This window comes from Saccopteryx leptura, chromosome 5 (assembly GCF_036850995.1).
Source record: "Saccopteryx leptura isolate mSacLep1 chromosome 5, mSacLep1_pri_phased_curated, whole genome shotgun sequence".
NCBI classification, from domain to species: Eukaryota; Metazoa; Chordata; class Mammalia; order Chiroptera; family Emballonuridae; genus Saccopteryx; species Saccopteryx leptura.
Genome location: NC_089507.1, coordinates 216222449 through 216248499, shown reverse-complemented (window position 1 = coordinate 216248499; position 26051 = coordinate 216222449). Strand labels below are relative to the sequence as shown.

Below are 26051 nucleotides of genomic sequence, written 5' to 3'. Positions count from 1 at the left end.
GTTTCCATATTGGACCATCTGCACTTCGGAAAATGTATCCTGACAGAGGACTTTTGTGCCACTTCAGGGAGCCAGAATAACCTGGGAGATAGAGTTTTGCCCATTTGACAAAATATTCTGAAATTGGCAGTGTCCCCAGGACACATCTGCAGTTCAGGTGACTCTCAGCAGTGCTTGAAACGTGCCACACCAGGCATCAGCACCCGACCGTGCACAGAAAGCCTGAGGTTGGTGCTAGGATTGTCTCCATGTTCACATGAAAACGAAGGCTTAGGAACTTCATTAGCATGCCCCAGATCCCAGGGTGGGAGCTCAGTTGGGACCAGACCCAGGTATGTGACACCAGTCTGTGTTAGGTGCTGTCCGAGTCCAGGTGTGGGAACTTCTGGGGAATGGGTCAGACCCATAGCCAGAGCCCGTGGTTTGCTCAGTCAAGTGTGCACATGTGTATCTGAAGGTGTTGAACAGCAGAGAGAACCTTTCTTGAACCACATCACGTGGCACATCAAGGAGTGCCCAGGAGGTCACCCTCAGCTGACTCCAGCAGGGACTGTGTGTCTCATCAGTTGGTCTTTGTGCTCCCATTCCTAGTTGGTGGGACCTCAGGCCTGTTCCGACCCCTGAGCTGAGCTTTCTTCCTAGTAAACAACTCTTCTCTGTCTAGCCCCCTTGCCCCCACATCATACAGAAGCTACTGTTTTCTCCTAAGAAATACAGAAAATATTTTTATAAAATGTGTGTCCTGTGATCCTTGACAAAGTAAGATCATTCCTTGAGGACAAATCTATCTTTTTTTTAATTTCCCACTTTTTTATTATTAATTTTAATGGGATGACATTGATAATCAGGGTACATATGTTCAGAGAAAACATCTCCAGGTTATTTTGACATTTGATTATGTTGCATACCCATCACCCAAAGTCAAATTGTCTTCCATCACATTCTGACTGGTTTTCTTTGTGCCCCCCCCCCCAACCACCACACTCTTATCCATGTCTCTGAGTCTCATTTTTATGTCCCGACTATGTATGGAATCATATAGTTCTTAGTTTTTTCTAATTTACTTATTTCACTCAGTATAATGTTATCAAGGTCCATCCATGTTGTTATAAATCACTGGTAGTCAACCTGGTCCCTACCACCCACTAGTGGGTGTTCCAGCTTTCATGATGGGCAGTAGCGGAGCAACCAAAGTATAAATAAAAAGATAATTTAACTATAGTAAGTTGTTTTATAAAGATTTATTCTGCCAAACTTAGCAAAAATCCGACATAAAGCACTTAGTGAGTAATTATTATTATATGCTTTAACTCGCTGGAACTCCACTTTATAAATTTTATAAAGTAAAGTTACTTCCCTACTTTGTAAATCACCATGACTGTGGAACCGGTGGGCGGTTAGAAAATTTTACTACTAACAGAGATAAAAAAGTGGGCGGTAGGTATAGAAAGGTTGACTAACCCTGTTGTAAATGATCCGATGTCATCATTTCTTATAGCTGACTAGTATTTCGTAGTATATATCAGGGGTCGGGAACCTATGGCTTGCGAGCCAGATGTGGCTCTTTTGATGACTGCATCTGGCTCACAGACAAATCTTTAATTAAAAAAAATAGTAACGTTAAAAATATAAAACATTCTCGAGTATTACAATCCATTCATTTCCTACTGCTCATATTCATGGTTGCGGGTAGCTGGAGCCAATCACAGCTGTCCTCCGGGACAACACCAAATTTTTATTGGATAATGCCTAAGGTACATAGGTCGCTGTGAGGTCAGGAAGTAAACTTCCCTCCTTTTAATCAAGTAGTCAGCTAGCTAATTGCAGAAACCCTTTTGATGAAGAAGATGGCTAAAAAAAAAGATGAGTAGTGTCGTACTTTTCAGCAGGAATGGACAGAGGAATTTGCCTTTGTGGAGAGAGCAGGTTCTGCAGTGTGTCTAATATGCAATGATAAAATTGCATCGATGAAACGGTCAAATATAAAGCAGCACTCCGACACACGCCATGTTACATTTGCATCAAAATATCCAGCGGGGGACAGCAGGAAGAAGGCATGTCAAGAGCTACTACTGTGCAGAGTGCAAGCTAGTCAGCAGCAACTCCGTGTTTGGACCCAACAAGGTGACTGGAATTCGGCTAGCTTTGCTGGTGCTTTAGCAATTGTGAGAAACGGAAAGCCATTCACAGATGGGGAGTATGCCAAAACATTCATGCTTGATGTTGCCAATGAACTTTTTGATGACTTTTCGGATAAAGACAAGATAATCAAACGAATAAAAGACATGCCTCTGTCAGCAAGAACTGTTCACGATCATACAATCATGCTGGCAAATCAAACTGAGGCAACACAAGTGAAGGACATAAATGCAGCACCATTCTTTTCTCTCGCTTTGGACGAGTCAACAGACGTAAGCCATTTATCCCAGTTCAGCGTGATTGCAAGGTATGCTGTCAGTGACACGCTACGTGAGGAAAGTCTTGCTGTTTTTCCTATGAAAGAGACAACAAGAGGGGAGGACTTATTCAAGTCTTTCTCTGAGTTCGCTAAAGAAAAAAATCTACTGATGGATAAACTTATTTCGGTGTGTACTGATGGTGCTCCGTGCATGGTGGGGAAAAACAGGATTCGTAGCGCTTCTTCATGAACATGAAGAGACCCATCCTAAGTTTTCACTGCATCCTACATCAGGAGGTGCTTTGTGCTCAGATGTGTGGTGAGCAGCTTGGTCAGGTGATGTCGCTGGTCATTCAGGTGGTCAACTTTATTGTTGCCCGAGCTTTAAATGATCGCCAGTTTAAAACACTGCTGGATGAAGTTGGGAATAATTATCCTGGTCTGCTTCTGCACAGCAATGTGCGTTGGTTGTCAAGAGGGAAGGTGCTCAGCCATTTCACGGCTTGTCTGAGCGAAATCGGACTTTTCTTGAAATGAAAAACGTCAAGCATCCTGAGTTAGCTAACACTGAGTGGCTCCTGAAGTTCTACTATCTCGTGGACATGACTGAACATCTGAACCAGCTCAATGTGAAAATGCAAAGCGTTGGAAATACAGTCTTATCCCTTCAACAAGCAGTGTTTGCATTTGAAAACAAGCTGGAACTCTTCATTGCGGACGTTGAAACAGGTCGTTTATTACACTTTGAAAAACTGGGAGAGTTTAAAGATGCATGCACAGCAAGTGACCCTGCTCAACATCTTGATCTCCAGCAGCTAGCGGGCTTCACATCTAATTTCCTGCAGTCATTCAAAGTGCGCTTTGGAGAATTTCGTGAGTGCACTCATCTTTTTAAGTTCATCACCCATCCACACGTGTGTGCAGTGGACAGTGCCAACCTGAGTTACATCCCCGGTGTCTCCGTCAGAGATTTTGAGCTATAAGCTGCTGACCTGAAGGCCTCAGACATGTGGGTGAATAAGTTCAAGTCACTGAATGAAGATTTGGAAAGACTTGCACGACAGCAAGCAGAGTTGGCGAGCAAACACAAGTGGGGAGAAATGAAAAAACTTCAACCCGCGGACCAGCTGATTGTCAAAACTTGGAACACGCTTCCCGTCACATACTGCACACTGCAGTGTGTGAGTATTGCTGTACTGACAATGTTTGGCTCTACGTATGCATGTGAGCAGTCTTTCTCACATCTAAAGAATGTTAAGACCAACCCACGATCATGTTTAATTAATGGAAGTCTCAACGCCTGCATGAAGCTTAACCTCAGCATGTACCAACCAGACTACAAAGCCATCAGCAAAACCATGCAGCACCAGAAGTCTCATTAATGGTAAGAAGTACTTTATTCATCATTGGTTAGCAACAGCATAAAAACGTTATTAAAAAGAATTCAGAGACTTACTGTACTTTAAAAGTGTTGGTCTTACATAAAATGCACACATTTACTTGTCGTTAGTGTTAAACATATTGTATGGCTCTCACAAAATTACATTTTAAAATATGTGGCGTTCATGGCTCTCTCAGCCAAAAAGGTTCCTGACCCCTGGTATATATGTACCAAAGCTTTTTAATCCACTCATCCACTGACGGACACTTGGGCTGTTTCCAGATCTTCGTTATTGTGAACGGTGCTGCCAAAAACATGGGGGTGTATTTCTCCTTTTAAAATAGTGCTATGGTGTGCTTGGGGTATATTCCTAAAAGTGGGATAGCTGGGTCAAAAGGCAGTTCGATTTTCAGTTTTTTGAGGAATCTCCATACTGTTTTCCACAGTGGCTGCACCAGTCTGCATTCCCACCAGCAGTGCAGGAGGGTTCCTTTTTCTCCACATCCTCGCCAGCACTTATTCTGTGTTGTTCTGTTGACGAGAGTCATTCTGACAAGTATGAGGTGATATCTCATTGTGGTTTTAATTTGCATTTCTCTAATGATTAGTGATGTTGAGCATTTCTTCATATGCCTATTGGCCATCTGTATGTCCTCTTTGGAGAAGTGTCTATTCATTTCTTTTGTCCATTTTTTGATTGGATTGTTTGTCTTCCTGGTGTTGAGATTTACAAGTTCTTTATAAATTTTGGTTATTAACCCCTTATCAGACGTATTGTCAAATATGTTCTCCCATTGTGTAGTTTGTCTTTTTATTCTGTTCTATTATCTTTAGCTGTGCAAAAGCTTTTTGGTTTGATATAGTCCCATTTGTTTATCCTGTCTTTTGTTTCACTTGCCCGTAGAGATAAATTGGCAAATATGTTGCTGCGAGAGATGTTGGAGAGCTTACTGCCTATGTTTTCTTCTAAGATGCTTATGGTTTCACGGCGTACATTTAAGTCTTTTATCCATTTTGAGTTTATTTTTGTGAATGGTGTAAGTTGTTGGTCTATTTTCATTTTTTTGCAGGTAGCTGTTCAATTTTCCCATCACCGTTTGTTAAAGAGGCTGTCTTTACTCCATTGTATGCTATTTCCACCCTTGTCGAATATCAGTTGTCCATAAAGGTGCGGGTTTATTTCTGAGTTCTCTATTCTGTTCCATTGATCTACATGCCTGTTCTTATGCCAGTACCAAGCTGTTTTGAGTACAATGGCCTTGTAGTATAACTTGATATCAGGAAGTATGATACCTCCCACTTTATTCTTCTTTTTCAAGATTGCTGAGGCTATTCGTGTTATTTTTTGGTTCCATATGAATTTTTGGAATATGTGTTCAAACCTTTGAAGTATGTCATTGATATTTTAATTGGTATTGCATTGAATTTATAAATTGCTTTGGGTAATATAGACATTTTAATGATGTTTATTCTTCCTAATCATGAGCACGGTATATGTTTCCACTTGTTTGTATCTTTCTTGATTTCTTTTATCTTTTTTTTTTTTTTATCTTTTTTTTTTTTTCATTTTTCTGAAGCTGGAAACAGGGAGAGACAGTCAGACAGACTCCCGCATGCGCTCGACCGGGATCCACCCAGCACGCCCACCAGGGGCGAAGCTCTGCCCACCAGGGGGCGATGCTCTGCCCATCCTGGGCGTCGCCATGTTGCGACCAGAGCCACTCTAGCGCCTGGGGCAGAGGCCACAGAGCCATCCCCAGCGCCGGGCCATCTTTGCTCCAGTGGAGCCTTGGCTGCGGGAGGGGAAGAGAGAGACAGAGAGGAAAGCGCGGGGGAGGGGTGGAGAAGCAAATGGGCGCTTCTCCTGTGTGCCCTGGCCGGGAATCGAACCCGGGTCCTCCGCACGCTAGGCCGACGCTCTACCGCTGAGCCAACCGGCCAGGGCCGATTTCTTTTATCAATGTTATATAATTTTCTGAGTACAAGTCTTTAGTCTCCTTGGTTAAATTTACTCCTAAGTACTTTATTTTTTTGGTTGCAATAGTGAAGGGGATTGTTTTCTTAATTCTCTATTTGACAGTTCATTGTTAGTGTATAAAAATGCCTCTGATTTCTGAGTATTAATTTTCTATCCTGCCACCTTGCTGAATTCATTTATCAGGTCCAGTAATTTTTTGACTGAGACCTTAGGGTTTTCTACATACAATATCTTATCATCTGCAAATACTGGTAGTTTTACTTCTTCTTTTCCAATTTGGATGCCTTTTATTTCTTTTTCATGTCTGATTGCTGTGGCTAGGACTTCTAGAACTATATTGAATAAGAGTGGTGAAAGGGGGCACCTCTGCCTTGTTCCTGATCTTAAGGGGATTGCTTTTAACTTTTGCCCATTGAGTATGATATTGGCTGTGGGTTTGTCAATGATGGCCTTTATCATGTTGAGGTATGTTCCCTGTATTCCCACTTTGCTGCGAGTTTTGATCATTAAAGAGTGCTGGGTTTGATCAAATGCTTTTTCTGCATCTATTGAAATTATCGTGGTTTTTCTCCTTCCTTTTTTGTTTATGTGATGAATCACATAGATTGATTTGCAAATATTGTAGCAGCCTTGCCTCTTGAGAATAAATCCCACTTGATCTTTGTGGACAAATCTAAACTAGAAGAAGAAGTGGCAGTGTGAGAATGTCGGGGGAGGTAGCACCCCGGCCACTCTGCCTTCTTTCTAAACGCTGACAAATACTTCTCGACGCGGCTGTAGTGGAAGCAGACAGAGGCCTCCTGGCCCGCAGTTCATTTCGTTGCTCCATCTTGACAACTCGTCCTTCCTCCAGTGTGTGCGTCTTACTGACCTCGTGTGTGTGCGTGTGCATGTGCGTGTGCATATGCGTGTGCATGTGCTGCTGTCCCCGCTGGCCCCACCGCCCTCGATCCCACTGCCAGGCAGCCCCAGTTCTTCAAGGAAGCCGTCCTTGCTGTCCCCTACCCCCACTCAGAACGTGGCTCTGTGGTCACATGTCCCGTGTGCTTCCCTCTGTCATAGCCCCTATTTCACAGTATGTAGTGGATGGTTTCCTGGCCAGAGTGCCGCCAGCCAGTGCGCAGCGCAGAGTGAGAACAGTGCGTGCTCATCTCTGTAGACCCACCGTCTCGTGCGGTGCCCAGCGCAGGCGTCCCCTCAGGGCTTACAAAGTAAATGGTGAGAATAGCTTTTCATTAGTTTTTAAAATAGTATAAACCTCATCTCATCCCCCCCTTCTAACATTCATTCCTGTGTGACCCTGAAGAAATAAATGCCACATTACCTTGCATGTAAACGTAGAGGTCAGCCCTCTTCCACACGGCCCTCTTTGGGCCCCACCAGAAAGGCTGTGACCCCAGTGTCCTCAGCGCCTTACCGGCTAGCGGTGGGGGGTCCCTTTCTTGAACCCCCCTGACGTCATTTTCCTCTTTTCTGTGTCCTCAGCGATAATAGGGTAACGTCCTTCAGAGACCTCATTCATGACCAAGACGAGGACGAGGACGAAGAGGAAGGCCAGAGGTGAGTCTCTCACGGAGGAGCGCTGTCATGAGACTAAGTCAGGTGTCCCCAAACTACGGCTCGTGGGCCGCATGAGGCCATTTATCCGCTCCCCGCCGCACTTCCGGAAAGGGCACCTCTTTCATTGGTGGTCAGTGAGAGGAGCACTGTATGTGGCAGCCCTCCAATGGTCTGAGAGACAGTGAACTGGCCCTCTGTGTAAAAAGTTTGGGGACCCCTGGACTAAGTCATCTGGAAGGACCAGTGTCTGGTTAGCATTAGCGGTTATGCTGTGAGCTAGCCTCACACGTGCGGCAACAGTCTCCACTCCTCCCAGGATAGCTCAGGAGTCATCCCGTCCCGCTACCACTGCTTTTATTTTGGGGTATTCTGAGTTTATTTTTAATTGTCAGTATGTATTTTTTGAAGAATATTATGGGAAGGGAGCAATTAAATAAGAAAAAAGTCATAATGTCTCCACCACCCAGAAGTAACCAGCCATCGATATTTTTGGTGTATTTCTTTCCGGCATTTTCTTTTTAATTAAAAAAGCAATACATCACATAACAAACAGTGTAAAAGGCTTATAAAGGTATATTCCCCTACTATGTGCACACATACCATTCGTGACTTTTAGGAGTGTTATAATGAAATTAGCGTTCACTGTAGAAAATACAGAATAGCTCAATGAAAACATCCAACACCTATCCACCATTGGGCGTATTCCCACTTAGTCTTGGTTCTGTGTATAAATAAACCATTTTAATTGTAGTTTACATGGTAACAGTCAAGTACTTTTCTTTCTTTATGCCTTTAAAAATTTTCATGTTTATAATGCCTATAATAACAAAGAGACAGAATGTCCGACATTAGATTGTTTAATTTTTTTACCACTGTAAATGTCAGTGCTGTGAACATTTCTGTATCTTTGACTACATTGCAATTATTTTTTTAGAATAGTTTCTAGAAATGAAAATTCATCCCCAGGTCAAGGGCATGAGTATTTTTAAGGCACTTGATCACGGGCTCCTAGTCCGTAAGGCAAGGCTGAGTGACCCCCTAATAAAGGCCTTTCCGTCCATGACAGAACTTCCTCTGCCTGGAATGAGCAAGAGTGAACTGGCTGCGGCCTCATTTCATGGGCTTTGCTTTTCAGTGGACTCGGCCTCGTTCTTGGACATTCCCAGGGAACCCTGCAGTAACCACTACAGAACCAGTTACCTCCCTGTGGGCCCCCTCGGGAACCCTGCAGTAACCACCACAGAACCAGTTACCTCCCTGTGGGCGCCCTCGGGAACCCTGCAGTAACCACCACAGAACCAGTTACCTCCCTGTGGGCCCCCTCGGGAACCCTGCAGTAACCACTACAGAACCAGTTACCTCCCTGTGGGCCCCCTCGGGAACCCTGCAGTAACCACCACAGAACCAGTTACCTCCCTGTGGGCGCCCTCGGGAAGTGGGCTGAGAACTTACATGCGTTCTGTTCTCCGAGTTCATCCGTATACGCTTCGTATTGCTCTGAGGCTCCTTAGATACGCTCAAGACTCAAAATAAATGTTAATTTCAGGGTTTCACACTCCTTGAGTGACAAGCAGTGTCATCAAGAATGTGGATGCCCAGCCCCTAAATGACCTCCTCGTCCTCCCCCATCCCATCCCATCCTCCAGATACAGACCTTCCTTTACTTCACATCCCGATTGCTTCCTTGGTCCTTCAGCATTTCAGACCTAATGCCACCAGTGGTGGTGTTCTTGTCACACACAGCCTGTGGCTTGGCTTTGCGTTCCTTAAAAATGCCAGGAAATAAAAGGCCGAGACCGATGTTCATAGGTTGATTCCCCCACCCTGGGACATGCAGCTGGCCTGACAGTGAGCAGAAGTAACACAGAGGCTGCTAGCCAGGCTGCGTGACCCCTGGTGCTCAGACCCAGGTAAAGAAGTACTCCCTTCATTGCTGGCCCGTGGCAGAGCCCCAGGAGGTGCCCTGACGCTTGTTTCTGAGCATCTGAGCTTTCCCAGTACCCTCTGCTCAGCGCCCCCCGCGTTTGCCCCAAGAATGGCGAGGCGGGGCAGGGCTTGGGAGGTCCTGGTGCTGTCGCCCCTCACCGTGTGCGTTACTCTGCTTGTTCTTTTGCATACATCTGCTGTTTGAACCTCCCGGCCCCGACTTAAGGAGCAGGTAGGTAGGGCATGTCGTCATTCCCTCCCGTTTCAGAGACACGGTGTGTGTGGGCCAGGGCCCTGCGCCGGCTCGACTCGCCAGGCTTGTTGGGCAGCCGAGCCCACGCGGGAGCCCGCCGCCCGCACTAACCACACCCCCACCACCATTAACCAGAGCCGCTAGTGCTAGCTGCTTCTGACTGACCGTGGTTGCTGTGTCCCGGAGAGGTGCCGGCCGCCAGCTGGTTAACTGCCGGTGGGGCTCTCCGGGGCTGCCGTGCTGTTGTGCATGCCTGGAATGCCCCTCACCTGACACTCCTCCTCATCCCCAAGGAGACACCCTTCTCAGGGAGCCTGGTCTGGCCTCCCCAGCACGGTGTCCCAAGGGCACCCCTTCTACTGACCTCTGTTGCTGTTCACATTGCATCGTGCCTGCCTGCCTCCTTACACGTGTCCCCAACTAGACAGCAAGTTCCTGGAAGGTGGGCGTCAGGCCCTTCGCCTCGGTGTGCTCCCCAGCCCAGAGCCGGGCACGTGCTCTGTCTGTCGTCCAGGCGCGTTGGGTGTTAGATGTGTATGTTCTGCACAGGTTTTATGCTGGAGGCTCAGAGAGAAGTGGACAGCAGATCGTTGGGCCTCCCAGGAAGAGAAGTCCCAACGAGCTGGTGGATGATCTGTTCAAGGGTGCCAAGGAGCATGGAGCCGTCGCTGTGGAGCGGGTGCCCAAGAGCCCTGGGGAGACCAGCAAACCGAGAGTGAGTGCGGAGGGCCGCAGCCCCGTCTCTGTCCTGGGGCTCGGGTCCCGGGGCAGGAGAAGGGGGCGCTCCGCCCAGTGGGGACTGGGCGTCTGCCTTCCATGTGCTCACTACTCTCCTGCGCAGAAGAGCAGCACCGTCCCTCCCACCCTTCCCCCGTGCGCCCAGACCTGCGGCCTGTGGTCTGGGTTGGCCCTGCGCAGTTTAGGTGACCTGTCTAGTTGGGCTGACTCAGCGTTTTGCTTTGTTTTTTTTTTCTGAAGCTGGAAATGGGGAGAGGTAGTCAGACTCCTGCATGTGCCCGACCGGGATGCACCCGGCACACCCACCAGGGGTGACGCTCTGCCCACCAGGGGGCGATGCTCTGCCCCTCCGGGGCATCGCTCTGCTGCAACCAGAGCCACTCTAGCGCCTGGGGCAGAGGCCAAGGAGCCATCCCCAGGGCCCGGGCCATCTTTGCTCCAATGGAGCCTTGGCTGCGGGAGGGGAAGAGAGAGACAGAGAGGAGGGGGGGGGGGTGGAGAAGCAAATGGGCGCTTCTCCTATGTGCCCTGGCCGGGAATCAAACCCGGGTCCCCTGCACGCCAGGCTGACGCTCTACCACTGAGCCAACCTGCCAGGGCCACTTTGTTTTGTTTTAATTGACTTAATAGCCACCTGTTTTTCATGAGTTCTGGATTTCTATCTCTGAGAAAATAAAAAATTCTCTACTGCCGCTCTGTACACAGATTTCCGCATGGCCATGATTGACAGCTGGGAGCAGCGTCCCCCCTGCTGGCTCCCCCCAGTCTTGGGCACTGAGTGGTCAGGCACGGAGCTGGCACTGCAGCTGAGTTTGATACCCAGAGAAAGTGTATCTAGTCTGTAACCGGCTTTCAGTACATCGTTGTGTCCGGGTAATCCCACCACTGCTCAGGTGTTTATGCACTTGTCTCTTACAGCCGTTTGCAGGGGGCGGCTACCGCCTCGGGGCGGCGCCAGAGGAGGAGTCTGCCTACGTGGCGGGGGAGAGGCGGCGGCATTCCGGCCAGGACGTGAGTGCATCCCCCTTCCTGGGGGAGCTTGGGAACCGCTGCAGGGTTTTGGAAGGCTTTGGTGGCATGTTATGCATGAACCAGCAGCTTCTGAAAGGCAAGAGACAGTGCCTGCCCTTGCTGTGGTCCGTGGACAGAGGCTCACCGGAGAATCAAAGACAGCGCTCACCAGGCTAGGCAGGGGGCTCGTGAGAGGGCCAGGCAGGGGTGGCGACGGGTACAGGACTGCACTGGCACTGTGTTGGCCCAGGCAGGGGGATAGTGTGTCTAGGACTCTGGTGAGATAAGCACAGCTAAAGAATTGGTTCTGGGTCTGGCTGGTGGACTCAGCGGTAGAGCATCGGCCAGGCTTGTAGATGTCCCTGGTTCAATTCCCGGTCAGGGCACACAGGAGGAGCAGCCATCTGCTTCTCTACTTCTCCCCTTTTCTTTCTCTCTCTCTCTTCCCCTCCTGCACCCATGGCTCGAGTGGTTTGAGCAAGTTGGCCCCAGGTGCTAAAGTTGGCTTCATGGCCTCTCCTCAGGTGCTAAAATAGCTTGATTGTTGAGCAACAGAGTAACACTCCAGATGTGCAGAGCATCATCCTGTAAGGGGCTTGCCGAGTGGATCCCAGTCAGGGTGCGTGCGGGAGTCTGTCTCTGCCTCCCCTCCAACCCCACCTCTCACTTAATAGAAACGAAAAGAAAAATTGGGTCTGCAGACCACCCAAGGAGGCCTGAAATGCAACTTTTAAAATTTTTTTCTTTTAATTAGTCCTCTTGTTCCTGTGTAAGAGTCCGCCCTCTAGTAAGAGTAACTATACCGTATAAACAATTTCAAGGTCATTTAATATTAATGCCATAAACTTTTTATATAATCTTGTCACCATTAGCTTCTGTAACGTGTTTGTTTTCAACCATTTTGGGTTTTATTCCAAAATAAAGTCAGGTAAAAAGAAAACAGGAATTGAGTCCACCAGAGGCAGCAGCTGCTAATCGGTTCTGTGTAGCTCCCGGCCCTTCCCAGAGCATAGATGCATGGGGTGTTGTGGGTATTTTGATGACTGCACCGTAGTCTGTGCGCAGTGGAGCACAGCCGCGTGCCGGGTGCTCCGGCAGCTCTCCAGGGGAGGGAGCCACAGCTGCCATTGGCCACCTGCTCAGAGCCACCCAGCCCACAGCAGCAGAATGAAGGCACAGATCAGGCCTGCGTCTGTCCAAGCGCGCTCCCTCACCCTGTGCCGGGTCCTCCTCTCCTGTCAGGTTAGCACTTAGTCGGTGGGCTGGGCGATCTCACGGGGTGTTTGTACTTGTCTGTGTGTCATTGACGGCCCAGTGACACGGTAAGAGCCCACGGGCCTGCAGACACACAGCGGCACGCTTGCTGGGCCCCCGGCAGACACACAGCGGCACGCTTGCTGGGCCCCTGGCAGCGTGTGGCTGCCAGCTCACCTCCTGCTGTCACAGGTCCATGTGGTGCTGAAGCTCTGGAAAAGCGGCTTCAGCCTGGACAATGGCGACCTCAGAAGCTACCAGGACCCATCTAACGCCCAGTTCCTGGAGTCCATCCGCAGAGGGTGAGCGGGAAGACCCTCCTGCGGGTCCTGAGGCGGAGTGAGGGGCGGCTGGGGAGGACGAGGCCGATCTGGACGTCCCCGTTTAGGCCGCGAGCATCTGTGCACAGGTTTGGCGTGTGGAGGTGCAGATTCATGGGTCTGTGCCAGCAGCCTGTGTCTGTGTCCCCTTTGGGCCTTGAGCAGAGCCCAGTGGCCGAGTAAATACAGGTCTCCCCCGTGCCTTTGAGCAGACGAGAGGAGAGAGGCAGACAGGTAGCACTGGAGTCGCCAGCTTCTGTGGCGGCCCAGCCACTTTCGGTCCCTGTGGTCCCCGTCATGTCTGCCGGGTCCCAGCAGTGCCCTTTTGCCCCCAGGGAGGTGCCCGCAGAGCTGCGGAGGTTAGCCCACGGTGGGCAGGTGAACTTGGACATGGAGGACCATCGGGACGAGGACTTCGTAAAGCCCAAAGGAGCCTTCAAAGCCTTCACTGGCGAGGGTCAGAAACTGGGCAGGTAAGGAGCAGCACAGGGCGCCGGAAGTGCCTGCCAGGCCCGCACACCCTCTGCATTGCTCACTAGAACTCTGGGCCCTCTGCAGAGGACTCCACGTTTCATTTGGAAGTTGTGGAGAACATGGCCATTGATGTTAGTAGACTGGAGTTTAATTCTTCCTTCTCTAGCCACGTGACCTTGGACTGTATAGCATCAGTTTGCCCGTCTAGGAAGTGGGACTAATGAGAATCCTCACCTCCTTGACTGTTGTTGCGCGGAGCACAGAGCACTGCCCCCAGGGAGCGGGGAGCGGTCAGTGCGAGCAGTAAGGGTGACACACTGCTGCTTTGACTCAGTAATTCAGGGTGTTCGGGGTAGGGATAGCCTCGATGGCTTACGGCTCAGACAGACACACGTGCAGGTCACCTGAAATGGGCATTCCGAGGGAGTAAGGGCCCCGGACTCTCCCTCCGGTCAGTCCTTCAGCAGCTTTGTTTGGGGTCCAGAGGAGCTCACGGTCCTTGCTGCCCCGTGCAGGCTGCTGCCCCTCCCCTATGGCAGCTCTTACCGCTTACTCCTCTGGCTCTTCCTGACTCTCTGTCACTGCCTGTGACATTCTGCCTTGTGTCCTCTGCCACAGCCTTCCTCTTGCATTCAGACCCCTGGTAGGGTCTGATTGATTGGTAGCTGCTGTTACCTCTGACAGGCAGACTCCTCCCACCAGACACTGGACCACTGTAGACAGGCTGCCTTCTCCCGGGGGCCCCTTCTCTTTTGGCCGTGGCGAGGGGTTCTCTGAGCAGTATTCTTCAGAGGGAGCGCGTGCACGTAAGGGGCGCTCGGAGCAGAGGGCAGCCCTTATTTTACAGAAAGCGGAGCTCTTGGGCTTGAAGGGTTACCCTTGGGTACATGAGCGGTGAGTGGGAGAGCCGGACTGGAGACTAGGCCTTCTGATGGGCATTCGTTCCCCCCCTCCTGCATGGCAGGATCCCCGCTGTCCCTGCTCTGCCGGCTCCGCCCCTGCTCTGGCACCAGCGTGGCCTTGCTAGTCCCACCCTTGTCTCAGGGATCGGGCGTGGTCAGTGGCTGTGCCCCGGGACCTGCTGCTGGCCGTCTCCTAGAGCCCCTGCCTGTCGACCATTCATGCCGCATTGGGGCAGGGGTCATGGCTCAGGGCTCTGGAGACCAACAGTTTGTGACCCGCCAGAACCACACCGTGAGATCCACCCTGTTCTCATCATTTCCCTGCCACGTTGGGGCCCCTGCGTTAGCCCAGGACAGTGTTCTCATTGATCCATCTATCTGTAGCTGCCTGGTCAGCTTTGTCAGCTTTGCAGAGCACCCGATAATTGTTGTCTTTTATTATTATTATTATTTTTTTTTTGTATTTTTCTGAAGCTGGAAACAGGGAGAGACAGTCAGACAGACTCCCGCATGCGCCCGACCAGGATCCACCCGGCACGCCCACCAGGGGGCGATGCTCGATGCTGTGCCCCTCCAGGGCGTCACTCCACCGCAACCAGAGCCACTCTCGCGCCTGGGGCAGAGGCCAAGGAGCCATCCCCAGTGCCCAGGCCATCTTTGCTCCAATGGAGCCTCGCTGCGGGAGGGGAAGAGAGAGACAGAGAGGAAGGAGAGGGGGAGGGGTGGAGAAGTAGATGAGTGCTTCTCCTGTGTGCCCTGGCCGGGAATCAAACCCGGGACTTCTGCACGCCAGGCCGACGCTCTACCACTGAGCCAACCGGCCAGGGCTGTCTTTTATTATTAAAACAAAATGTGTTTATCTTTACAAAAACATACAAAGAGTAAGAACTATTCCTAACCCTAGCTCCCAGATACATGCAGGGAGGAGGTGGAGAGCCCTCTGGTCTTCCATGTGCAGCCTGTGTGTGTGTGTGTGTGTGTGCGCGCGCGAGCGCGCGTGCGCCCTCTGTGTGGCCCGTCGTACAGTGTGACTGCCATTCTGTACCAGTGGGCATGTTTCTGCGATGTCATTTCTGTCCTATGCATGTGCCATCGTGGAGCCAGTCCCCACGGTTAAACATGGAGGCAGTTGCTGGTATTATGAACAACATGGCAGTGAACAGCTCTAATTAAATTTCAAGGTAAAATTGCTGGCTTCCAAGATTTTCACATTTTTAAGATGTTCTCAAATTGACCTCCAAAAAAGCTATCCATTTTTTTACCCACCAGCAATGATAAGGAAAGGCCCAGAACTCAGAACACCATGCAGATGGGTTTGTTTGGTTTCCTAATACTAATAGGAAATGCACTTACTATTGATATATTATATGTGCAGGACTTCACACCTTCAAGAATGCAGATGTTTTTAGGGACGTCTGTTGTAGCAGGAGAGGAACACACTCTGTGTTAGTGTGAGGGGTAAATCCGCAGCAGGAGAGGAACACACTCTGTTAGTGTGAGGGGTAAACCCGCAGCAGGAGAGGAACACACTCTGTGTTAGTGTGAGGGGTAAATCCACAGCAGGAGAGGAACACACTCTGTGTTAGTGTGAGGGTAAATCCACAGCAGGAGAGGAACACACTCTGTGTTAGTGTGAGGGGTAAATCCACAGCAGGAGAGGAACACACTCTGTGTTAGTGTGAGGGTAAACCCGCAGCAGGAGAGGAACACACTCTGTGTTAGTGTGAGGGTAAACCCGCAGCAGGAGAGGAACACACTCTGTTAGTGTGAGGGGTAAACCCGCAGCAGGAGAGGAACACACTCTGTGTTAGTGTGAGGGTAAATCCGCAGCAGGAGAGGAACACACTCTGTGTTAGTGTGAGGGGTAAATCCACAGCAGGAGAGGAACACACTCTGTTAGTGTGAGGGTAAATCCGCAGCAGGAGAGGAACACACTCTGTGTTAGTGTGAGGGGTAAATCCACAGCAGGAGAGGAACACACTCTGTTAGTGTGAGGGGTAAATCCACAGCAGGAGAGGAACACACTCTGTTAGTGTGAGGGGTAAACCCGCAGCAGGAGAGGAACACACTCTGTGTTAGTGTGAGGGTAAATCCGCAGCAGGAGAGGAACACACTCTGTGTTAGTGTGAGGGGTAAACCCGCAGCAGGAGAGGAACACACTCTGTGTTAGTGTGAGGGGTAAATCCGCAGCAGGAGAGGAACACACTCTGTGTTAGTGTGAGGGTAAATCCGCAGCAGGAGAGGAACACACTCTGTGTTAGTGTGAGGGGTAAACCCGCAGCAGGAGAGGAACACACTCTGTGTTAGTGTGAGGGTAAACCCGCAGCAGGAGAGGAACACACTCTGTGTTAGTGTGAGGGTAAACCCGCAGCAGGAGAGGAACACACTCTGTGTTAGTGTGAGGGTAAACCCGCAGCAGGAGAGGAACACACTCTGTGTTAGTGTGAGGGGTAAACCCGCAGCAGGAGAGGAACACACTCTGTGTTAGTGTGAGGGGTAAACCCGCAGCAGGAGAGGAACACACTCTGTGTTAGTGTGAGGGGTAAATCCGCAGCAGGAGAGGAACACACTCTGTTAGTGTGAGGGTAAATCCGCAGCAGGAGAGGAACACACTCTGTGTTAGTGTGAGGGTAAACCCGCAGCAGGAGAGGAACACACTCTGTGTTAGTGTGAGGGTAAACCCGCAGCAGGAGAGGAACACACTCTGTGTTAGTGTGAGGGTAAATCCGCAGCAGGAGAGGAACACACTCTGTGTTAGTGTGAGGGTAAATCCGCAGCAGGAGAGGAACACACTCTGTGTTAGTGTGAGGGGTAAACCCGCAGCAGGAGAGGAACACACTCTGTTAGTGTGAGGGTAAATCCGCAGCAGGAGAGGAACACACTCTGTGTTAGTGTGAGGGGTAAACCCGCAGCAGGAGAGGAACACACTCTGTTAGTGTGAGGGGTAAATCCGCAGCAGGAGAGGAACACACTCTGTTAGTGTGAGGGGTAAACCCGCAGCAGGAGAGGAACACACTGTGTGTTAGTGTGAGGGTAAACCCGCAGCAGGAGAGGAACACACTCTGTGTTAGTGTGAGGGGTAAATGCGCAGGTCAGGACAGAGATTGGTAACACTGGGGAAGTTGTTTTTTTCCATTTACTATTGCATGAGGTTTTAGAACTTTTTTTATATATTTCTGCATCACTGAAATGCCAGTTAATGGCATGCATTGGTTTTTAAATTGAATTAAAGGGCAATGACTCTTGGATTGAACATAACCACAAGGCAATTAATGTTTTACAAACATCACTTTTACAGAATTGTGGTTGTTTTTAAATGTAAAAAATTATTATCTGATATAAACACCCTCTTATTTTGTTTTAAGATTGAATCATGGCTTCTTCAAGTAGGCGTAAATGTAAGAATAGTCCTGACCCCTTCTGTTATATATGTGGCTGTTACACACTTCAATGCCAAAGGCACAATATTTCAGCATTTGTGACACGTGCATATATTGTGACACGTGCATATATTGTGACACGTGCATATATTGCCTATTTTCAAGGTCCCCTTGGCGATCAAGACAAGAATTGGGCTCCTCATATTGTGTGTCATAATCATGAGGAAATGCTTCGTGACTGGACAAAAGGAAAACACAAAGAAATGCCTTTTGGTATTCCCATGGTTTGTCATGAACCTAAGGACCATGACAGTGACTGTTATTTCTGTCTGATCCATACAAAGGGCATCGGCAAGAGAAAACGGCATATGATCGCATATCCTAATATTCCTTCAGCAATACACCTATCCCACACTCTGAGATACTCCTGGTTCCAGTTTTCAATGGTTTTATTTCTTCTAAGGATGAAGAAAGTGAACATGATGATCAAGTGTATTTTGATAAGATGCATGAGGAAATGGTTATAGAATCTGAAGGGTCTTCTTCTGATGCCAAGCAGTCATTAACCCCTCAGCAGTTTAGCCAACCTGAATTGAATGACTTAGTAAGAGATTTGTGCCTATCAAAGAAAGCAGCTGAGTTATTAGCCTCCAGGCTTCAAGAAAAGAATGTACTTCACCGGTCAGCTAAAGTATCCCATTTCAGGAAGCGTTAACAAATTTTTGTGGACTTTATTTTTGAAGACAAACACTTTGTTTACTGTCATGATATCAGTAATCTTCTCAGCCAGCTAGATGTTACCACTTACAGTCCAACAGAATGACGGCTATTTTTTGACAGCTCTAAATGGAGTCTGAAATGTGTTCTCTTACACAACGATAATGTTTATGAGGGGTTCCAATTGGTTATTCAAGTCATCTGCGAGATTACAGTGACATAAAAATTGTCCTCAACTTTCTGAAGTATGAGGAGCATAACTGGATCATTTGTGTCGATCTTAAAATGGTAAATTTTCTGCTAGGACAACAAAGAGGTTTCACGGAGTATCCTTGCTTTCTGTGTTTGTGGGACAGCCGAGCTCGGGAGAAACTGGACACAGAAGGAATGGTCGAAATGTGAAGCTCTGGAAGTAGGGATGCAAAATATTCTGAATGAACCTGTAGTTAATCGAGACAGGATCATTTTTCCCCCACTTCACATCAAACTTGGCTTAATGAAGCAGTTTGTTCAGGCTTTGAATAGAGAAAGTGAATGCGTTCAACATATTATTTCTGCTTTTGCTGCCTTGTCTTTCAAGAAGATAAATCAGGTGTATTCGATGGACCTCAAATTTGAACCCTCATATGTGACGAAGAATTTGCCAGGAAGATGAATAAGGAGGAGGAAGCAGCATGGCAGCCTTTTGTGGCAGTTACAGAGAACTGTCTTGGCAACAAAAAAGCAGAAAACTATGAACTTCTGGTTCAAAGGATGCTGTTGGCTTTCCGCGACATTGGATGTAACATCAGTGTTAAGATTCACTTCCTGAACAGTCACCTTGATAAGTTTCCTGAAAATCTTGGAGCTATTAGTGATGAGCAGACTACTGCTGGAGCATCAAACGAGATTGTCCTCAACAAGTACACAAACGCAAGAGCTAAATTTTTTGCCTGAATAGAATTTAAATAAGTTTTGCGCAAATTATGATTAAAATAAGTGTTTTAATATGTTCTATTTCAAAATTGCAGACATTATAATGCAATCATATCTTTTAGTGTATTAGTGTATTTACTGCACTATATAAATTGTTATATTTTCACAAAGATAATGCCCAAGAAGACATTCTACTTCATTATGCTAAACTAAATGTTGAAAATTTTACAATAAGATGAAAACCTAAAATCTTGAATTGCAAAAAGAACTGTAGCTTACAGAGAAAAACTAATGTCCGATTTGAGATCAGCACACTCGAATTAGGTAAGAACAAGTGTTTCTGTGGATGCAACAAAACTGCTGTCCCCAGTGGACGGGCGTGGTGTGTGTCAGCTGACAAGTGCTCCTTGCCAGTCCCACTCGGTTTATTTCAGGCCCTTTAAAAATGTCATAGACTGTCTGACGAAGCCAGGTGGTGGGGGTTTTGCATTTTACTCTAAACCAGTTGGATAGCTTTGTTTTTGTTGTCTGTTGTTTTCGTTTTTCCCATAAATTCTACTGGTTCCCATTGTCATCTTGTCCACTAAAATGATCAGGAGCCAAAAGTTGAAGGAAAACTTCTCAGGTTTGCCTTAAAAATCAGTCCTGAATTTTTGTCCATTTGTCAGGGAAAATACTTTGAAGTGAACAAAAAGATGGTTCTCAGTTAAAAGGAATATTCCCGTTGCATTGCACTCTTTCTGTCTGTTTGTTGTAGCAGTTGCAGTTGTTTGCGTGGGAGCTGATGGGAAGATGTGGGAAAGACTGTTTATCTGAGTGAGGAGCTGGGAGGGTGCTCGCAGTGGCGGGCGAGCTTCGGCTGCTGTCCACGCTTTCCACAGTCGTCCTTCCTGCAGAGGGTGTGGCAGGGTCTCGAGGAGCTGGGAGGGTGCTCGCAGTGGCGGGCGAGCTTCGGCTGCTGTCCACGCTTTCCACAGTCGTCCTTCCTGCAGAGGGTGTGGCAGGGTCTCAGGACTTAACACTGGAGACAAAGCTCCTTTGAGTCCACTTTGTTCCACGAGGGCGGGCGTGCTGTCTCAGTCACTGCTTGTTCCAGCGACACCGACCATGCCAGGTGCCCAGTAACCCCCAGACGGGACCCCCTCCTGCGGGGCCTGGCTTCTGGCCGTGCTGACACAGCCCTCTCTCCCAGCACCGCGCCCCAGGTGCTGAACACCGGCTCTCCAGCCCAACAAGCGGAGAACGAAGCCAAAGCCAGCTCTTCCATCTCGATCGACGAGTCCCAGCCGACCACAAACATCCAGATTCGGCTTGCCGACGGCGGGAGGCTGGTGCAGAAATTTAATCACAGCCACAGGTACCTTCTGTTATCTGGCCCGGCTTGTTCTGAGAGGGTCCCGAGAATCCCACGGAGGGGGAGGCAGGGGGCTGTTCTAACACCAGCAGGCATGCTCCCTGCAGAGGGGCAGTGGGACAGGAAGGTGCGCAAGTGTGAAACCTTGGGCCTCTCCTTTCATTAAATGTGAGCAGCAACAGCTCCCTTCCCTCCTGTGGGTCTCAGCCCTCATCTGTAAAACTAGGGGACTGGTTTCCTTAGGGAACATTCAGGCACCAAACTCTTTGTTCAAAGGAAATCTCATGCTGAAGCCTAAGTGTAGAACCGATAAAATGTGAACAGTTGTGGTTGATAGAGGGGAGAGGAGACAAGAGTTCCAGCCCCCTACCCACGGCTCCTCCACCTCCTGTCCACAAGGGGCCTCTCCCTACCCACGGCTCCTCCACCTCCTGTCCACAAGGGGCCTCTGAAACCACCAGGCGATTTAGTCCTGATCTGGCGTTGGAGAATTCTGGAATGCCTGCCCTGCTGTCTCAGGTCATCCCGCCTGGACCAGAGCGAGCCACCCCGCCCCACCAACAGGCGCAGGGATGGAGCGGTTAGCAGGGGCAGTGTTGTCAGTAAAGACATTTGCCAACTCCTTTTTCTGGGACAGCAGTGTCTAAATTTCGTCAGTCATAGGCCGGGTAATCCAGAGCTCGTACAGAGGGCTAGTTGATTGGCTGGCTGTGCTCGAGGTGGACGCGGTTCACATGTCGGGCAGGCTGCGGACAGCCCAGGAACACAGGGAGGCTTTGTTCACACTTCCTGTTCCGTGGGAACCATGCACTGCGCTCTTAGGGAATTGATCCGTCTCACCAGTCCGAGTTCTTTGCCTCAGTTTTATCTCTCGCTGGCTAGCCTTTCGGCGTGAGTGCTGCTCGCTCCCTGGGGTGAACAGCCCTCCGAGTGCTGGCCAGCTGCCGGGTGGGACATCCGGGCCCTTAGATGGGCCAGATTGTGGACCGCATACGTTCTAAGTGTTGGGGACAGAAAGAAATTTTTTTGAGGCGCTCTGGGAGGAAAGACTGTTTCAGATGACTCCATTCTCATGATCACCAGGTTCGGGACACAAGCAGTGTCTAGAGGAGAGGCCCCTGTACTTATGGGTTGCTGGGTTTTGGTAATTCTCACTAGTAGTTTCAGTGATTTACCAAGGAGACGTAATACAGGCTGGTCTACAAGAGCAGATGACCTCAGTCATATCCCAGAATTGTTTGTTTGCAGACTTGGTCAGCACTGCGGAAGCAAGAGCAGGGGCAGGGTGCTCGGAGGCCTGGTCAGGGTTCCAGGAGCGGGCGGGCAGGGTGCTCGGAGGCCTGGTCAGGGTTCCAGGAGCGGGCGGGCAGGGCGCTCGGAGGCCTGGTCAGGGTTCCAGGAGTGGGCCGGGCAGGGCGCTCGGAGGAGAGGCCTGGTCAGGGTTCCAGGAGCGGGCCGGGCAGGGCGCTCGGAGGAGAGGCCTGGTCAGGGTTCCAGGAGCAGGTCGGGCAGGGCGCTCAGAGGCCTGGTCAGGGTTCCAGGAGCAGGTCGGGCAGGGCGCTCAGAGGCCTGGTCAGGGTTCCAGGAGCGGGCCGGGCAGGGCGCTCAGAGGAGAGGCCTGGTCAGGGTTCCAGGAGCAGGGGCCGGGCAGGGCGCTCGGAGGAGAGGCCTGGTCAGGGTTCCAAGAGCGGGCCGGGCAGGGCAGGGCGCTCGGAGGAGAGGCCTGGTCAGGGTTCCAGGAGCGGGCCGGGCAGGGCGCTCAGAGGCCTGGTCAGGGTTCCAGGAGCGGGCCGGGCAGGGCGCTCAGAGGCCTGGTCAGGGTTCCAGGAGCGGGCCGGGCAGGGCGCTCAGAGGCCTGGTCAGGGTTCCAGGAGCGGGCGGGCAGGGCGCTCAGAGGCCTGGTCAGGGTTCCAGGAGCGGGCCGGGCAGGGTGCTCGGAGGAGAGGCCTGGTCAGGGTTCCAGGAGCAGGGGCCGGGCAGGGCGCTCAGAGGCCTGGTCAGGGTTCCAGGAGCGGGCCGGGCAGGGCAGGGCGCTCAGAGGCCTGGTCAGGGTTCCAGGAGCGGGCCGGGCAGGGCAGGGCGCTCGGAGGAGAGGCCTGGTCAGGGTTCCAGGAGTGGGGGCCAGGCAGGGCGCTCGGCGACCTGGTCAGGGTTCCAGGAGCGGGCTGGGCCGGGCAGGGCATGCACTGGAGGAAGGATTGAAAGGAGCGGGGGTGGGGGGTGGGGTGGGTGTAAAGGCAGAGCTTGGGCCACGATGGACAGGGCTGTTTCTCCCACAGAGATGGGAGCAGCCTGGGAGGGCTCTAGGCAAGGCAGTGACCTGATCTCATGCACTTCCAAGGACAGCGTCAGCCACTCTTGGGAAGGATGGGGCCAAGGGACTTGGGGGCTGTGGTGCATGCAGCCTTCTGCAGGGCGGGTTTGTGGGCAGCAGAGAAGGGCACCGCTCACGCATCTCCCTACTCACAGGATCGGCGACATCCGACTCTTCATCGTGGATGCCCGGCCAGCCATGGCCGCCACCAGCTTTGTCCTCATGACTACCTTCCCAAACAAAGAGCTGGTTGATGAGAACCAGACCCTGAAGGAAGCCAACCTGCTCAACGCCGTCATCGTGCAGCGGTTGACATAACCACCCGGGCCGCGGTGGCCTCACCTCTTTCAGTGTCCCCGCGGCCGGCTGCCCCGTGGGGACCGCCCCTCCCGCCCCTCCTGAACACCCAGCAGCCCAGTGCCACATCTCCTCCGTAGCTCTGGGTTCTTAAATCTCGGTTGGACATTTGTTTTCTCCTTAGTTGCATTTCCTGGGTTTTTGTGATCAATGGACTTTAAAGAAAAAAAATAAAAACAACCAAAAAAATTGAAGGACTATCACCAGCATGTTGTACGGAACCTCTCCCGCTGAAGTAGGCTTTGAAAATCCTTTCTTTCCAGGGCGTGTGAGAAGAACCTTCCACCCTGCATAAAGATTGCTTGTGGCACACAACACCAGTCCACTAGTGTCCACCTGCCACCCCCTTGAGGACTAGTGGGGAGCTCCCCCATCATGAGGGAGTGGGGGCTTGCAGAAAGAGGCTGTGCGGCCCCGTTCTCCCACAAGAACAAATCTTTTGCCCAGACAGAACCAGGCGACAGCGAGACTCCCTGAAGTATGAGGTCAGATCTAGATGCACATGACCCCTTCAGATGAAAATATTTTCCGGGGCTCCTTTCGCTCAACCGCTAGGAAGTTCCAGGTTCTAGGTACACCTGTCTGCCCCAGCCCTTCTCTGTGCTCTGGGCCCCTCTCATCCTGGTGATTCTCAGCAGCTCTGTCCTTGCTTCACTCCACGTGCAGAAGTGTGGATCTAGGGCAAGGTTCCCCAAATTACGGCCCGCGGGCCACATGCAGCCCCCTGAGGCCACTTATGCGGCCCCCGCTGCACTTCCGGAAGGGGCACCTCTTTCATGGGTGGTCAGTGAGAGGAGCATAGTTCCCATTGAAATACTGGTCAGTTTGTTGATTTAAATTCACTTGTTCTTTATTTTAAATATTGTATTTGTTCCTGTTTTGGTTTTTTACTTTAAGATATGTGTAGTGTGCATAGGGATTTGTTCATAGTTTTTTTTATAGTCCGGCCCTCCAACGGTCTGAGGGACAGTAAACTGGCCTGTGTAAAAAGTTTGGGGACCCCTGATCTAGGGAGTCCATGGGGAATCTTATCATTGAAAAACAGCTTGTGTCAACACCTCGTCCGGGTGTCACAGGGAGAAACATCACTGAGCTGTTTGATAATGACTTACATGGCAAATCAGATGGGGGGGGGGGTCCCCTGTAACATGAGCACCTTTTACTCTGTTCACGTTTCCAAGAGGCCCGTGCTGAGTACCTTTTGAGGGTAAAAGGAGCATCAGTGCCTGGCTTTGGGGAGCCGGTTCCGCCTCCCAGTTCTCTGCCCTGCTGAGTCCGGACTTGCGGCAACTGAGGCAGTCTGGTAGAGGCCTCCGCCATGAATAAGTGTGTTGGTCTTTTTGTTGTTGTTTTTCTGTGCAAGTTGGGAGAGGAGGGTCACTGGGTCTTGGAAGCCTTCCCGCCTCCCCATTAAGTGAACCACAAACAGAAGCAACACTGACTCAGAATCTCCCGGGTTTGAATCATAACGTGCCTCGGTCCTCTTTCCAAGCATCCATCCCGTCACTCCCTCATGCCCTGCGACAAGCCAGGGACCGATGCTGCTTACGCCCGGAGCTGGGGAACGGCTTGGATTTCAACCAAGACCCTTCCTGAGAAGGGGACGCGGCGTGGTGCTTCCGATCCCTACCTGGCCACCCAGCAGGGGCCCGCCTGGGCAGCAGCACCTGCCCCAACCTGTGCTCCTGCCAGGGGCGCCGCCGTGGAAACCACGCAGGTCTGGCAAAGCTTTGTAAACTCTTGTCACCTTGACCATTAAAAACCAGAAGGAGGACATTGGAGTTTGATATTTTCTCATGGGTTGCCTTGAAGACATGTGGTAATGGCAGCTGTTGTAATTCAGTGCCTCACCATGTTCCCATTTTACAGGGAACACCTACGGCCCAGGTCTCCCAGCTGGTGGAGTAGTAAGGTGTGCGTGCTTCCGAAGCTCGTGCTCGTGACCGCCATGCCCATGTGCATGCACTCGACCCGCTCCCGCCCGGCCTCAGGGTGTCTGCTTAAGTCCAGAGCAGACGCCAGGAGAGGTCACAGAAACACCACGCACGACCTGCGTCATCTAGACAAGCCCAAGGGCCTGTTGGGTTAGCCAACAGCCACCGGCTCCAGGGCCTCTGAATTCAGGGCTTCCATTCAGTTCTTAACTGAGGCATTTTGTTAATTGGTGGTGGCGTTGTGGAGCATACCAAAAATTGGTTGCCAAGTAAGGGAACCTCCTGCAGTTAAATAGGCCAGACCAAGAATATATTGCAACACATGGGACATGTCCTAATGGACAGATCCAATATCCACAGTGAAAAAAGGGAAGTTCGTTGTGATGATGCCCTTTCTAACAAGTTCAGCTTAAACTAGTCTGTCGGGTATATGTGGTGTTTCTGTTTGGTCTTGTGTAAACCTCACCGTGCCAAAGAACCCTGTGGGTACAGTTTGGGGCACATCTAGTTGCCTCCTCAGGAGACGGCCACTGGAGGAAGCAGGCACGTGTGGCAAGGCTGAGCATGTCCCTATGGCTTTGGAGGCGTTGCCAAAGTGCCCTCCAGAGCAGCAACACCCTTTTGTGTGCCCACCAGTGGTCCAAAGCGTGCTGGTCACCAGCACAAGCTCCTTAAACTGCCTGGGCTCATCCCGTGCAAGCAACTAGTGCAGAAGTGTGGGCTCCCTGCTGCTCTCAGCCCAACCACTAGGATTTTCAGAGGAACTGCAGTCAGGACTTCTCCCTTCTTCCAGGGCCAAATAAAAGAAGGTCTTTTTTTTTTTTTCTTTAAAATGGATTTGCTCCTGTGTTACGGACTGTAGCTGTGGCCTCCCGTATCCCCCCC

At 50.6% G+C, this 26051-nt stretch overlaps 1 protein-coding gene across 1 annotated transcript in view; it reads left to right on the top strand.

Moving 5' to 3' along the window:
• The window catches only part of NSFL1C (NSFL1 cofactor), a 29790-nt gene extending 6360 nt beyond the window's left edge, over positions 1-23430 (top strand). The window contains exons 3-9 of the mRNA XM_066384269.1: positions 7243-7317; positions 10046-10211; positions 11153-11245; positions 12692-12801; positions 13155-13292; positions 20400-20564; positions 23031-23430. Of these exons, the coding sequence (XP_066240366.1) occupies positions 7243-7317; positions 10046-10211; positions 11153-11245; positions 12692-12801; positions 13155-13292; positions 20400-20564; positions 23031-23193 (910 nt within the window). The 3' untranslated portion in view covers positions 23194-23430. The remainder of the gene's footprint in view (positions 1-7242; positions 7318-10045; positions 10212-11152; positions 11246-12691; positions 12802-13154; positions 13293-20399; positions 20565-23030) is intronic.
• Positions 23431-26051: the final 2621 nt, after the last annotated feature.